This window comes from Dermacentor andersoni, chromosome 8 (genome assembly GCF_023375885.2).
Source record: "Dermacentor andersoni chromosome 8, qqDerAnde1_hic_scaffold, whole genome shotgun sequence".
Taxonomy (NCBI): Eukaryota; Metazoa; Arthropoda; class Arachnida; order Ixodida; family Ixodidae; genus Dermacentor; species Dermacentor andersoni.
Genome location: NC_092821.1, coordinates 30,572,689 through 30,586,452, shown reverse-complemented (window position 1 = coordinate 30,586,452; position 13,764 = coordinate 30,572,689). Strand labels below are relative to the sequence as shown.

General features: G+C 48.4%; 1 protein-coding gene across 1 annotated transcript in view; it reads right to left on the bottom strand.

Annotated features, from left to right (window-relative positions):
* Positions 1–13,764, bottom strand: part of LOC126534093 (fatty acid synthase-like) — a 183,329-nt gene that overhangs the window by 41,007 nt on the left and 128,558 nt on the right. Inside the window, exons 21-23 of the mRNA XM_072284047.1 lie at positions 12,744–12,959; positions 6,862–7,191; positions 2,393–2,512 (exon numbers count right to left, since the gene is read on the bottom strand). Of these exons, the coding sequence (XP_072140148.1) occupies positions 2,393–2,512; positions 6,862–7,191; positions 12,744–12,959 (666 nt within the window). The remainder of the gene's footprint in view (positions 1–2,392; positions 2,513–6,861; positions 7,192–12,743; positions 12,960–13,764) is intronic.

The window sequence follows — 13,764 nt, the reverse complement described above, 5'->3', positions numbered from 1 at the left end:
AATTAGTTTTTATGCTGCGAGCCAATGCTACGTAGGTATTACAAGGCCTGCGAACTCTACTTCATGATGTCATGCTACTAAAGCCAAAACATTTATTGCCAAGCCTGGCATTACGAAAGGGGTGAAGCCAAAAACGCGACGCCTTTCTCGGCAACATTCCCATTGGATTAGATGGCAGTTGGCCCTTGTAGGATGACGTCATACTCAGGGCGCACATGCCTTGCGCTATCTAGGTGGCTTTGCGTGAGCCACACACTTCTGTCGTCCTCTGAACACGCTGCACCATCTAGCGGTGCGCCCGCGATGTCCTGGCATGTCCTGAAAAACGCATGGCGCTCCAGTCCTTGCCAACAGTGAGAATTATTCCTTCCTATAGACTGCAGTATCTTCGGGATCGGTGAACATTTTCGTTTAGTTAGAGGCAGGCGCGCTGACGGGAAAGTGGTCGAATTATGGAAAGGCTGCTAATGGCATTACAAGGTTTCGCAGAAGCCGTCAGGTATGATTGTCTCGTCCGAGCCATAGCTTCGTGTTTAAACCTCTTCATGGAGCTCTTGTGCGACGACAAGGTGACAGCGGAAAGGACGATTGCGTCACGACGGTGGAGGTGACGAAGATACCACGACGGCGGCTTGACAAAGCCAGAACGACAACGAAGGCATGAAGGCGCTAGAATGGCAACGACACGTTGCCCATCCGCGATGGCATGCCGAACACAGCGAGGAAAACACCATCAACAGGATGGTGCAACATCGCTTCTTGACTTTTCTTATTTATTTATGCCACTGTTGCCCGCAATTCTTTAGCCGGTGCGCGTATAATTCTCGCCGTCAACGGTCATGTCATTTACAAACCTAATGGGACACTCAGAGGCTAGATATAACAATGAATACCAGGGGAAGTATCCAAAACTGCTGTCCTTTCAAAACGAGTCACACATTACTCGTGCAGATAATCCCAGCTTTCTTACAGTGGCCTTCTGCCATGAGTGCTCTTGTACCTCTGAATTCACTTATTTCTAGAATGACACGCTCCGAAAAAAACCGTGATTTGTGGTTTCAAGTAACAGAATAGGCTAGTAAGCTGTCCGGATTCGTTTTGAACGGCCGCAGGCAGTCTCCTGCACAATTCTACAGAAAGTGTGTCGTTCGCGCAATGCCGGTCTTCACACAAGTAGGGGGAATTTCTTTAAGCTCCGCGCTGGAGAACCTAACCTGCGGTTTCCACTGATAATTGCTGAACTGTTCTGTATGTGCCCTGTCACGTGAAATGCGCGCTCACAACCGTGGCATTTTTTGCGGGCCAGTATATATTGGACCGGTTCCACAGCAGTTGCGATCCGACATGGAACTTTTACTGAAAGAATTCTGTCATACAGGGAAAGTAAAGGCGAAGCTTTGCGTGTATTCCAAAAAACTGGCAAATCTGCCGAGCTTGCCAGTTATGGCACCTTCTAAAAACGCGCATTTCTTCAAGTAAAGGTTCGCAACTGCTCGATGTGCTGTGTGCAGCCGAAATGCAAGCCATTCTCGAGCACAGTAGGTTCACGTGCACTCCCCGATGATCCACGACGCTACAACGTAATGTGCATAAGAATTACCACGCCAGCGGGCACGTCGTACACAATACTCGTCTTGTACGCTACAAAACATAGTCCATTTACCCAGGCCTAGTTGTGGTAGCAGTTATTGCACTCTTTTTGCAATTAACATTATGTCGAAGAAAACCGAAATTTTACAACTGGCTGAAGCACATCGTTACACTGCTTCAGCCATAAGTAATTTTGAGATGATAAGGACCTTTGCCCACACGCCACAACATTACGCCGTGCGTACCAAGGCTGCAAACGCTGTAAGCGAGCGGCGTTTACGTAGACGTATATTTTGATGCAAAAGCATCAAATGCCCAATTGAGCGAAGAAACCGCCGTCGGTCTTGAGCAGCGAAACGGCACCTAAATTTCCTTTGGCTGCGACGCCACGTCACGAGCACGCCTTGACGGAGCAGAGAGGGCGAAATGGTGCACCTGCTGCCGCCTTAGCGCGCGAGCTGTTGCGAGAAGGGAAAAGGTATCGCAGCGACCCCACATCACCCTCGCTCTCGGAAGCCGGAGTGCGGTCGGTATCTCTCTCTCACCCTCACTGGGCTTAGGTGCTGCGTGCGCCTGCCGGCCTTGGTGGCCGTTGCTGCTTCCTCGGTCTCTCGTCGCGCAGACGTCGGTGGCATGCGACGTCGGCACAGCGGACTGCTGCTTGCTGGCTCGGGCAGCAGCAGCACTCATAACTCGCAACTCATAAGGAGTGCTCAGGGGTCCTCCAATTTTTCGTTCAGACTGCATGCTAAGCTGTACGCCCAATATTATTTTTCAATTAAGTGGTAAGAGAGGTACTCACCTCGGCCTTTAGTCTCGCACATGATGTGTTCTGCGAAGGATAGGTCTCGTGAGTTTGCAAAGTTTCGGTCTTGTAACACTGGAAAGCGCCGCTTGAGAAATTCCCTCTTTTCCTGAGATCCTGCAGAGTGATAAAAACGTTGCAATGCATGTTGAAGCCGCGGTAAATTAATTGTTACACTAGAAGGTGAACCAGCAGGTAAAAAATAATTAGCCCACTTGGATAACCATATGGGCTTTTACGTGCAAGACACATGATCTGATTTTTGCATTTCGCGCAGGGTAATCGCTGTGGATAAATGATCAAGCAGGCACGTCGATTGTATGCTGAGCGCATTAACGGTATGTCACTGGGGGTCAAAACCTGACTGGTAGTTCTAGGCCTTCAAGCAGAGAGTGCAGAAGAGTGTAGCCACTTGCATGGTTTCCGAGTTTTACGGTTCCTCAAGGTCAATCTTCTCGATGCTGGCCTACGAGATCCCACGTGTCTGGAGAACGTAGTGTGCCTCTACTAAAACGGACGTCTCCGAATAAGAAGGCACGGTCATCGGAATCCTTCGATCCCACGTGTCTGGAGTACGCATTCTCTGTTAAAACCGACGTCCCCGCCTAAGAACGCATGGTCATCAGAATCCTTCCTCTTCATTACGTTGTCGTGGTGTAAATCATTCATCGGGCTTTTGTTAACCTGTGCATTTGACGGACCGGAAACCAACTTTCACCGTGTCAACAATAACTACAATCACCACTTGGTGGATTCGGCTTGCAAAGTGAAGACAACTACAGTATAGTGGACATAACGAATTAAATATGGGAGCAGAAGGCAACGTGAAATAATACGACACGCGCAGCGCTGACTTGTTGACTACGTTAATTTTCCTCGTCTTTTGCTGCCGCTGTTAATTTGTTAAGTGGAGTTAGCCACAAGCAGAACTCGAAACTAATCAATTAAAACGCCGAGCGATAATCAAGCGAAAGCTAATCTTGAGTATTGCTTATGTAAACATTCGATCGGTCATCTAACTGGAGCTAGCCGGTAATAATATGGGGTAAGGCTAAGTGGGAGCTGCTTAGCGTGGTCGCTGACACAGGGCTGGTGAAAAATTAAATTAAATTATGCGGTTTTACGTGCCAAAACAACTTTCTGATTATGAGGCACGCCGTAGTGGGGGACTCCGGAAATTTCGACCACCTGGGGTTCCTTAACGTGCATCTAAATCTAAGTACACGGGTGTTTCCGCATTTCGCCCCCATCGAAATGCGGCCGCCGTGGCCGGGATTCGATCACGCGACCGGCTGGTGAATCTGTGATTCCTTTTATTAGCGAAGTGAGCGGCCAGTGGCAAAGTGGACGAGATAAACACTTTGCCAATTCAGCTGTAGGTAAAGAGGCGCTTGTGAGCGGAAAGTGTGTGACGGCAACTACGCTTGCACAGAATGCTGCTCCAATTGCGCGGAGACAGAATGCGTGAATGGGTCGTAAGCAGCGGTTACGGTCGCAATACCATGGCCTCGGCCTTCATTTTTCTGAATACTCCTCCTGATGTTATGGAACCCCGATAAGAGGCAGCTCAAAGAAAACGTAAATGTATTTAACTAGAATTGCGGAGCAGCGATAACGAAACGGGCGATAGAAACAATAAATGCATGCTAACTTCGTGTGCGCCGGTCTTTTCCGTTTCCATGGTCTGTTTCATTATTGCTGCAACACAGTTCTGGTTAAAATGAGCACTTCGTAGCACAAGTTGAGACCATATTACAGTACATTTGGTGGCCTTTGACACCCTATAAGCATTTTTCTTAAAGGGACACTAAAGCTTACTGCGAAGTCAAGTTAAACTGATAAAGCAATGACCTAGAATGTCTAAGGCGTCAATACAATCGCGAACAGAGTTTTAGTAGCCGATAAATTGAGGTAATGCATGACACGATTTGAGACCCCCCCAGCAACATTCTGGCACTTGCCCGATGACGAAGGCACTCCTCTTCATATTTTATGTCACTAGTACTCAACTACTCGTATTAAAAAGAACACTTCCTTAGATTATAAGACGGAAGAAAATGCTACTTGTCTACATCTATTCGATTCTAAGAAAAAATAACATTTCGACGTTACCCTTGAGTAGTATGGGTGGTCGAAAGGTTTCGTTAAGCGTACAATAACGAGTCGGAACTGTTTTTCGCAAAGAATATTTCATTTTCCGCCCATTTTGCCCTTCAAGATCAACTGGCATGAAGTGACGCCCCTGCTATCTCAAGGATCAGACACTGCTTCACGCGGATGTTACGAAATGAATGAATGCCAAGACATTATTATCGAAGCATGACCCGTAGAAAATGCCTATCTTCGTGAAGCGCCGGGATACGAAGCGAATGGAAGTAGTACTAGTCAGCAGTCGAATTAAGCAATACAAGTTTAGAGTTTGCTGGGGAAAGATTGACAGGGGAGTCGAAGGGGACTGATGCTGGGAAAAGATTGACTGAACCGGAGTCGTTATAGTGATTGGTTGCTTTATAGAAGAAAGAAAAGGTCGAGGAGAGATGGGTAGAATACTAGACTGCGTTACATAGATGAAGCAAGCTAGGCGACTGTTTTAAAGAAGATGCCAATAAAAGGGGATGCCGTTTCGAAAGGGATGCGGTCAAGATCATCATCGTCATGACGTATACAATTGGAAGAAATGGACGGTTACAGAATATTGCCCCTTGGAAGGCATTCGCGGTGACTGCGCCAGACTAACTCATGGCCCTCTATATCATCCGAGACATTTTTGAAGAGCGTTTACGTAAACACGCGCGTGGTGCGCAAATGCCATGACGATTCACTTTCCCGACAGCACGACACGCGAGCGGGGAAGCGATCAATTTAAAAATGAATAGCCGTATTTTTTATTGCTATTTTGGCCTCTTTTAACACGTCCTGACGGCAGAAGCTTTATGCACGTGTCGTCACTAGGCTAGAAATGGTCGATCGCTGCATCTTCAAGGAACTACGTTTCCGATCCGTCTCTTATAAGGCTATTCCTGGACAGTCGCTCGCCCCTTCTTCCTCGTTGTCTCGCTCTTCCGTCGCGCGCAATCAGAAGGTTCCACCAGGAGTAGCGTGTTCTACACTGCGTGTGACTGAACTGCGCGCAGACCCGGTAATCCGAAGTTCATCTTGTTTTCAGGCAAGAAAAGCGCACCAAGGTAAGTTTTGGTAATGATGTACTGGTGTACTGTTCACGTGCCTCACGCACTGTTCGCGTGCTTAAGTGCGGCGGCGCGAGAGAGATTAACCGCTCACTCGTCTAAGAGCTCAGAGGGGTTAAGCGCCCCCTCCCAAACCGCAATTCATGAAGACAATAAATACAAAATAGGTCGTCTTATATGGTTATATTAATCCTCTTGAAGTCTATCATCGTCTTCAGTGTGCGTATATGTCATTTGTGCAGGAAAGTGCCGCCTGGAAGCACTCTTGCTGCTACCACCCTACGAGCCACGCGTAAACAAACCAGATGACGATGTGACCTGCCTCTATGCCACTCCATGTGATTCGGCCAGTGATGAGGTCAGACGAGAGGTACCACTGTCCACTAGAGGTGGCGCCACTCTAAGTTTTTATTTTCGTAATTCCCGGCCCTGCAACAGCTCTGTTCTTGCTAGGAATTACGAATGCATTATTACAGGCTCCTAATTTTTCAATCGAGCTGGTAATAATATATTTCTTTAGGGTCCCTTTAACGTTCGGTCGTGTTACCTTAAAAAAACCTGGATTTTCAAAGCAACGGTGACCAGCAGAATTATTACATGATACGTTGAACACTCGTCGTCACCGGAATTCCGCGAAACGCCATCAGTTATAGTGTGAAAATTAACGGAGAACCTGGGTAATTTGCAGTTTCTACGAAACTGCGATTGCTGCTCGTGGGCACCTTATTATCCCACAACTACTTCAATAGATTGTGGCGCTCATGCCAACACACGCGAAAAACAAAATGATAATTGATAACAGATTTTTCTAAAATAGCTGTCTCATACTGCACGTTCTATTCCTGAGTTCAACTAAGTAGATAGTACGTTCACTTTAATTGCGCACAACCGTTGTGAACACGCTCCTTTAGGGAAGTGTGAAAGCTATCAAAAGGAGGCGAGTATGAAGGAGGCATAGCATTGCTCATCGAATTGTTTGTAATGTTTGTTTTCACATCGCAGCCATGGAAACTATAGCTGCTATGATGTGGACCACTACCAGCTACATCGCTTTGCAATCGTCTAATAGTGGCATTCGTCATGCGTAGACCATCGCTTGCTTTTGCTTAGGTGCCATATCTACTCTCCCTTCAAAAAACTGTTGGCGGTGTTCCAGCGCACTGTTGCATTGTCGAGAAGGCATCTTTAGTTTCTGCGTTACAAAGGTGAATATGAAAGTGTTAAGCGACTCTAAAGAAAACTTCCTATTGTTTTTTTCCCTTTACGCCTTCAACTCACCTACAGTGGTAAAGACTGTGCAGCCCATAGAAAGGGCAATTCCGATTGCAGCTTGTCCGACGCCTCCGCTGCCACTGTGGATTAGCAGCGACTCCCCAGGATGCATGTCGGCGCGCACTACGAGCGCGTAGTAGGCAGTCGAGTACGCCATGGGGACCGTAGCAGCCTCTTCCATGGTCCAGCTTTCCGGAATTTCCCACATCATCGTTGGGTCGGCAGCGAGCGCAGTTGCTATGGACTTGCCCTCGACCAATCCCATGACACGGCGTCCGTTCCAGTCCCTGCCTGAATACTCCATGCCGATGAAGGCCTCCTCGGTGACGTTGTCACCTGAAAAACCAAGTCGGATTGGAAAGTTTGAGTTTTCCTATTTCATTGCGAAGGCGTATGCGACGTATGCGTATGCGGCAACCCGTCAGAAAAAGATCAAAAGGGGAACGAAAATTGTGAGAGGCTGCCGCCACTGATAATATGGCTTCCCTTGGTGTGAGGCGCTTCATTCTCCTCAATACTTACGAGCGCTCCATGTCCGCCGATCTGTCTATCGTGCTCTACAAATCGGAAACAAGATTGTTGGACCGCTGGGCAACGGAGATTTGTGAACAGCCTGCGCATGCGTATATGTGTATATATATTCATTGGTCACAGCCCAAATTAAACCAGATGGAAGTGCCGCCCGTGTTGTTTTTATGTGTCTTCCTTATGTGTGCTTTAATTTGCGGCAAAAACATGTATTTTACCATATATATAACGAACAACATGAGAACGCTTGTTTGGTCTTTCATAGGCTCAACGCAAAAAACAAAACGCCGCAGACATACTCTGCGGTTAAGACGAACATCCGGAGTGACCGCTACCGACCCTGGAGGCTAGGGTGCTTCGACGCGCCGCGCCCGGGGGCGAGCGCATCCGGGCACCCTACTGGGGCACCCTACATGTTGGGTGGCCGGATGCACCCTACTGGCGCATCCGGACACCCTACATCGCCCGTGGGCAGAGGCGAAAACAAGAGGAGGAAATAAGAAGAGAAAGTGACGTTTCACATCGTGAACGCGGCTGACGCGCAAGCATATGGGTGCTGTAGTGCATACGAAGCTATCGGCCCTATAGGTGGGTCTAGACTGTCCGCATCGCAGATCGTACTCGAGACAGGGCTCGCGTGACGGCGCCATACGCAGCAGCCGCGGGAGCAGAACGCCCCCTTGTAAACATTCGCTTAATAACTAAATTAACAAGAATGGTGTCAGCGCGCACAGGCAAACATGAACACATCGCACTCGATGGCCGCCAATGGCCGCGGACGCTCGCTGTCAAAACGATGGCATGAGAAACACGGCTGCGGCAGCCAGCGAAGTGACCTTCGCGCTGTCTCTCGTGTGAACGCAAACTTAATGGCGAGAACACAGCGCACGCAAAGCTACGGGCCACCGACCCACCTAGACTGTGCCCCTAAAGCAGATCGCGTTCGAGATAAAGCCCGCGCGACCGCGGGCGTCCTAAGTACAACACCCCCTCCCTCCTCTCCCCTCCACGGAAGATGGCGTGCTTCCCCCTCCCCCATCCCGTGAGCCGCCATCGCCACCTCAGCGTCGCACGGTTTCACTTGCACACACAGCGTACGGCGCGCGCGAGGACGAACCCGGTACGTCCGCATCGCAAATGAAACATGTAGCAACTACCAGAGGAGGTACACACGGCGCGCCTCCGCCTACCTTCCGCCTGCGCGGCGCTTCGTCTCGCTTCTCCTTCCCCACTTCGCTCAACGTCACCTAGACTTTCCTTTAGGTTGCCTTCCTTTGCCGCGCGCTCAACGCGCTACTTCGTACTTTCGCTAGCTCGGAGCCTGCACCAATGACCCGCGAGGAGGCAGATGCCTGCTTGAACTCCCTAGTGAACTTGTTCCAGCAGCGCGAAGGCACAGACGGATTGTTAAGGTCGTCAGGTGCGATAACATCGTTTGTGGCTGTTCGCCGATTTGCACAGAAGAGCCAAACATCCATCACGGACTGAAGGAAACCAAGCAAAATACCATTTCAAAACAGTTTTTTATTAAGTTCTCCTGAATAAATGCCTTGAATGTCATTTTTCCACCGGCTTTAAGTCTACTTCATTTACCGTTTTGAAGTAAGATATTTGGATGCACCTAGTGATGTTGCCAAATATTCTTCTGATAACATGAACTGCTCATAAGACGAACAAATTTTCACCGTCCCTTAGAGTTCCTAGTAAAGTGAGTCTAGTGAACATGGGTTATTAATATTATTATATATATACGGAGTATTAATACCCTCGATAGGGAATTGCTCTTCGCTCTGCTTCCTTTTGGTGATCTGGACCATTATTGGCGTTGATAAAGGTCCTCCTCCTCCGTCAAACCAAACCAGGGACCCGGTGTATTTCTGGTGCAGTTTCCCGACCGCTCTCGCGATCGAGACTGGGAAGTCGTGATCCGGCAGTCAGTTTATTCGCGCCCCTACGTGTCTCTTGCCCTTTCTTCCCGCATGCGGTGCATTTGACGTTCCTATCCTTGTGGGGGCGGATTTTCGAGTCCGCAGCCCCGACATATGTTCTTGCGGCTTGGGCACACATCCGAGCAGTGTCCCTCTTGCATGCACTCCAGGCACATTTGGATTGTCTCTCTGTACTCCGTACACCGCATCTCCGCTCCCATGTAGTACACGCATTGGGGGCGCGTGCGTCCTGACAATGTGAGGAGAGCGGTGTTTGAGCTTCTTAGCATTCGGTACCTTTCGATAATCACTCCTTGTGTCCTGACCCTCACGTATGGCTGGAGATCTGCTAGTGCGGTGTGTGCTGGGAATCCGTGCAGCGCACCTGCGTAGCTATCGTCTGGATCCTCCAGGTATGAGTATCCTCGCATCTCCATCTATGTGGTTCGACGAATGACCTCCGCCACCTCAAGTGAGCGTGTGCAGAGGATCATGATATTCGTTCCTTCTCGGATTCACAGTACCAAATCCTCTCTGGTGGTTTTTTGTTGGTTCCATCCGTTTCCTGCGATTATCGTCTAGGTAGGCCGAATAATTGCTTGTGGTATTTCTGTCCTCAGGTTTTCCTTGAGTCCCTGGTGGGGTTTCAGTATTATCTTGATATCATTCTTTTGTAATGGTGGTAGAGGCTTCACCTTCGTCGGGCGCATGACGCGACGACCGGTGCCCGTCTCGCCGTCTTGCCTGCCTCTTTTCGCGCCGCCGACGACTGCCCATTAATCTTATGCTTGCTGTTGTAAGCCTTTTACCTTTCATTGTGCTTGGCAGCCTCTCGCTGTCGCCACGATATAAGTAACTGCCAGTGGTCCGTCACCTGGTTATGGGCGGTGATCCACTGGCTTTTGCTAGTCCCCACTTCATAAATTTGCCTTGTGTCCCCGCTTTCGTACATGTTGTTATGGGGATGCGGCGGGATTGTAGAGATCCATATCTTCTGATGCAGCCATCTCCTATGCTCGGTAGGGGCTATCCGGTTATTAACAAGTGGCAAGGCGGTCGCTCACGCGCTAGGACTATAGAGGCCTAACGGGGCTTCCGCCACTTCGAAGTTTCAAAGTCGCGTGGTATGATGAAGAATTCACTCACTGATTTGAGCTTGGTTTTGAAACGCAACTTTTGTTGAGTGCAGTCGGAACGAGTACTCAAGGCAGGTGCACTTCGTGATTTGTCGGCTATAAAATCGATAGTCGGCGGAGCCCAGGTGAAGAACGTGTTCTCCCGGGAACTTCCTCCATAAGCGTTCAGTGCAAACCCTATTGCCTAGCGTTCTCGTTTAAAGAAATATGCTCACCTCCAATGTTTGAGTTCTCGCTGGCGCAGCCGGAAGCGCTATGATGACTGTGATATGACTAGAATGGAATGATTCCGAAACGATGACGATGGTATGACGATGGCAGAGTGACGAGGCCCCATCCGGGTACTGGGACGACCACAATGACTTGCGGATGTTTGGGTGATGGCCAGGCTTGACGACGACGGCTCGACAGTTACAGTATTTCGAGAAGGAGATGACAAACAGGAATGACGACTGCATGACCCCGACGGCATGAAAACGGAAACATGAGGATGACGCAACTGCGATATTAAAATGGTGAGGACTACGGCGTGACCACGACGGCATGGAGACCATATGATGGCGACGAGTGTACGACGACGATGGACTGATTACTACATGACGATGCTCTACATGGCGTGACGCAGTCATCTGTATGACGATGATGGCATGACGAGAATCGGATGACGAAGCTGTAATGAAGATGACTTTATGCCACGATGGCATCACTACGACGGCATATGGTGAAAAGCGGATGACGAAGCTGGAATAATGCCGATAGAATGGCCACCGCAGTATCACAACGAATGCGTGACAATGACGTCATAATCACGATTGAATAAAAACAGCATGATTGCGACGGAATGACAAAGAAGGAATGATGTCGATATACCCAGGAGTCTCTGATCTCCGGGATAAGCCCACTGCTGCGAACGTCGCCAAAGGACCAAACTTGGCACCAAGATAAGAAACGCTAACGTGTTTTTAAAAAAAATCTTACCTGTCATCGCGGTGGATGGCCGTTTTCGCGGAGCTGCCTAACGCCAACACCGTCAGATCCAGTACACATAGAATACCCACGAAAATGGATGGGAAGCCGGCGCCGCGATAGCTCAATTGGTAAGATTATCGCGCGCGTAATTAGACGACGTGGATTAAGATCCCACTTGCGGCAAGCTGATTTATAGCCAAGAATTCTTTGCCTCATCCATGGCACATTGCGGTAGGTAGCTGTTTCGCTTCGCTTTCATGAGAAGAAACCAAGGCGCGACCGATGGTGGAAACAAACCTCAGCCATCGAGCACAGCAGCCATGTGCTCTAACCCTAGGCCACCACTCTCGTTCCAAAGGCAGCCACATTTATTGGAAACTATCCGCGCGTGCGCCACGCCTTGTCTAGAAAATGTCTACAAATGACTTTCTAGACATTGTTTCCCTGTCACAGCTCGCGCTTTGAGGCGCCATGTTAGTAATCTCTCCGGGACCAGCCCATTATCTCCGTAGATTTATGACAGTAGTTTACGCTACGTATAAATTTTACGACGTTGTACCAACTTCATGATCGCCCATGTCAATGATGTTTTGACATTGCTCCGCTGGATTACAAATGCCGTTATCATCCCGACCTACGCTGCACATGACATGACGCTGGCTTTGCCATAGATGGTTAAGGACAATATAATGAATCCACTACATGAACGGCAAGTATTCTTTTTCTCTAGGCAGCCCCTCGTGAGGAAACTGGCCAGCAAGAATCATTAGTTGGTTTAAATTAGGCTATCTGCACTGAAACGGCCGTACGCGGTGCGCCGCTTCCGGCCTTAGCACATCACTTAGTTCTGAGTGAAACACTGTGCTGTCGATCACCTTTTGTTATGTCACATGATATTTTACACGCCTTTGTTTTACTGTTCCTTTTGCGAAAGGTACAAAGTTTAGAGGAACATGTCAATTAATTATCATTTTTCGCTCCACATGCGTATGAGAAGGGACTCGGTTGCTTTTGATGATTTGTCATTGGTTTCACTATCGTCTCTACCTTGCCTCTACTCATCGTGTACACTAACAAAGGCAGTAACAATTGATGTCACGCGTTTCAATTGTCATCGCTATTGTTGTTCCTAATTGTTTCGTCATTGCTAATTATGGCGCTTGAAACGCAATTAGTATTTTGGCAAATGGTTCTTTGGAATTCTTTAACGCAGATATGTGCGCAGTGGTATCTACGCGAGCTTGTTTGCTGGAGTGGTGAGACCGAGACCGCGGGAAAGCAGCACAGGGAGGTGATGTACTCACTGAAAAGACGAGAAAACACTCACCACGTGCCGTGTCCATGTTTACTTTTCCGCTGGCAAGCATGACGTCGCGGAAATTGACAGATGCGTAGTATACGTCGACAAATAGTCCCTCGGAGCCAATTTTCTCACAAGGGGACAGATACCCCAGCGAGGACTCGTACCATTGGAGGCTCGACAGGTCTCCACGCGTCTTGACGTTGAGGTAAGCGAACTGAGTGGTGGTCTTCGCTTCTCCGCCTGCCAAACGTAGGAGCAGAGCGATGAGTAAGGTGACTGGTTTATCGAATTGCCGAGCCACTTACTTTAAAATACTAGCAGTAAGTTCGGATGGCAAAGCAGCAATGTGATATTTAGTTTCTGTTTTGTATTCTGTTACGTTCCCGGACGCTGCTGATTCAGTGCGCCCTGCATTGCTGTTCAAAAGGGCCACACATGTATTGTACTAAAAATGAATTCTGGTTACATGCAAAGGGGGCCAAAATAATTATTTTTCATGGGAACCATCATTGGCCTTACTGAGATTAGAAGAACTGGTGAGGCCTATACAGTGCTGACTAACGGCCATCTCCCCTCCTATAGAGGTCTCCCGGATATGAAGCGATGCGCGGTAGGATTCTCAATAAATAAGCACATAGCAAGCAACATTGACCAATTATACAGCATTAATGAAAGGATAATAGTAGTCGTAATGAAACTTAATAATAGATATATATTAAAGGTAGTACAAGCCTACGCTCCAACATCCAGACATGATGACGATGATAAATCAGTTTTATGAAGATGTTCAATTACCGATGAGAAAAGTGCAGACTCAGTATACTGTAGTAATAGGCGACTTCAATGCAAAAGTGGGAGAAAAGCATGCTGGCGAACAAACAATTGGCAACTACGGCGTCGGTTCTAGGAACGCTAGGTGAGAAATGCTGGTAGAATTCGCAGAAAGGAATAAGCTTCGAATAATGAACACCTTCATCAGGAAGCGTAGCAATAGAAAGTGTACCTGGAAAAGGCTTTATGGTTAAACAAGAAATGAAATTCATTT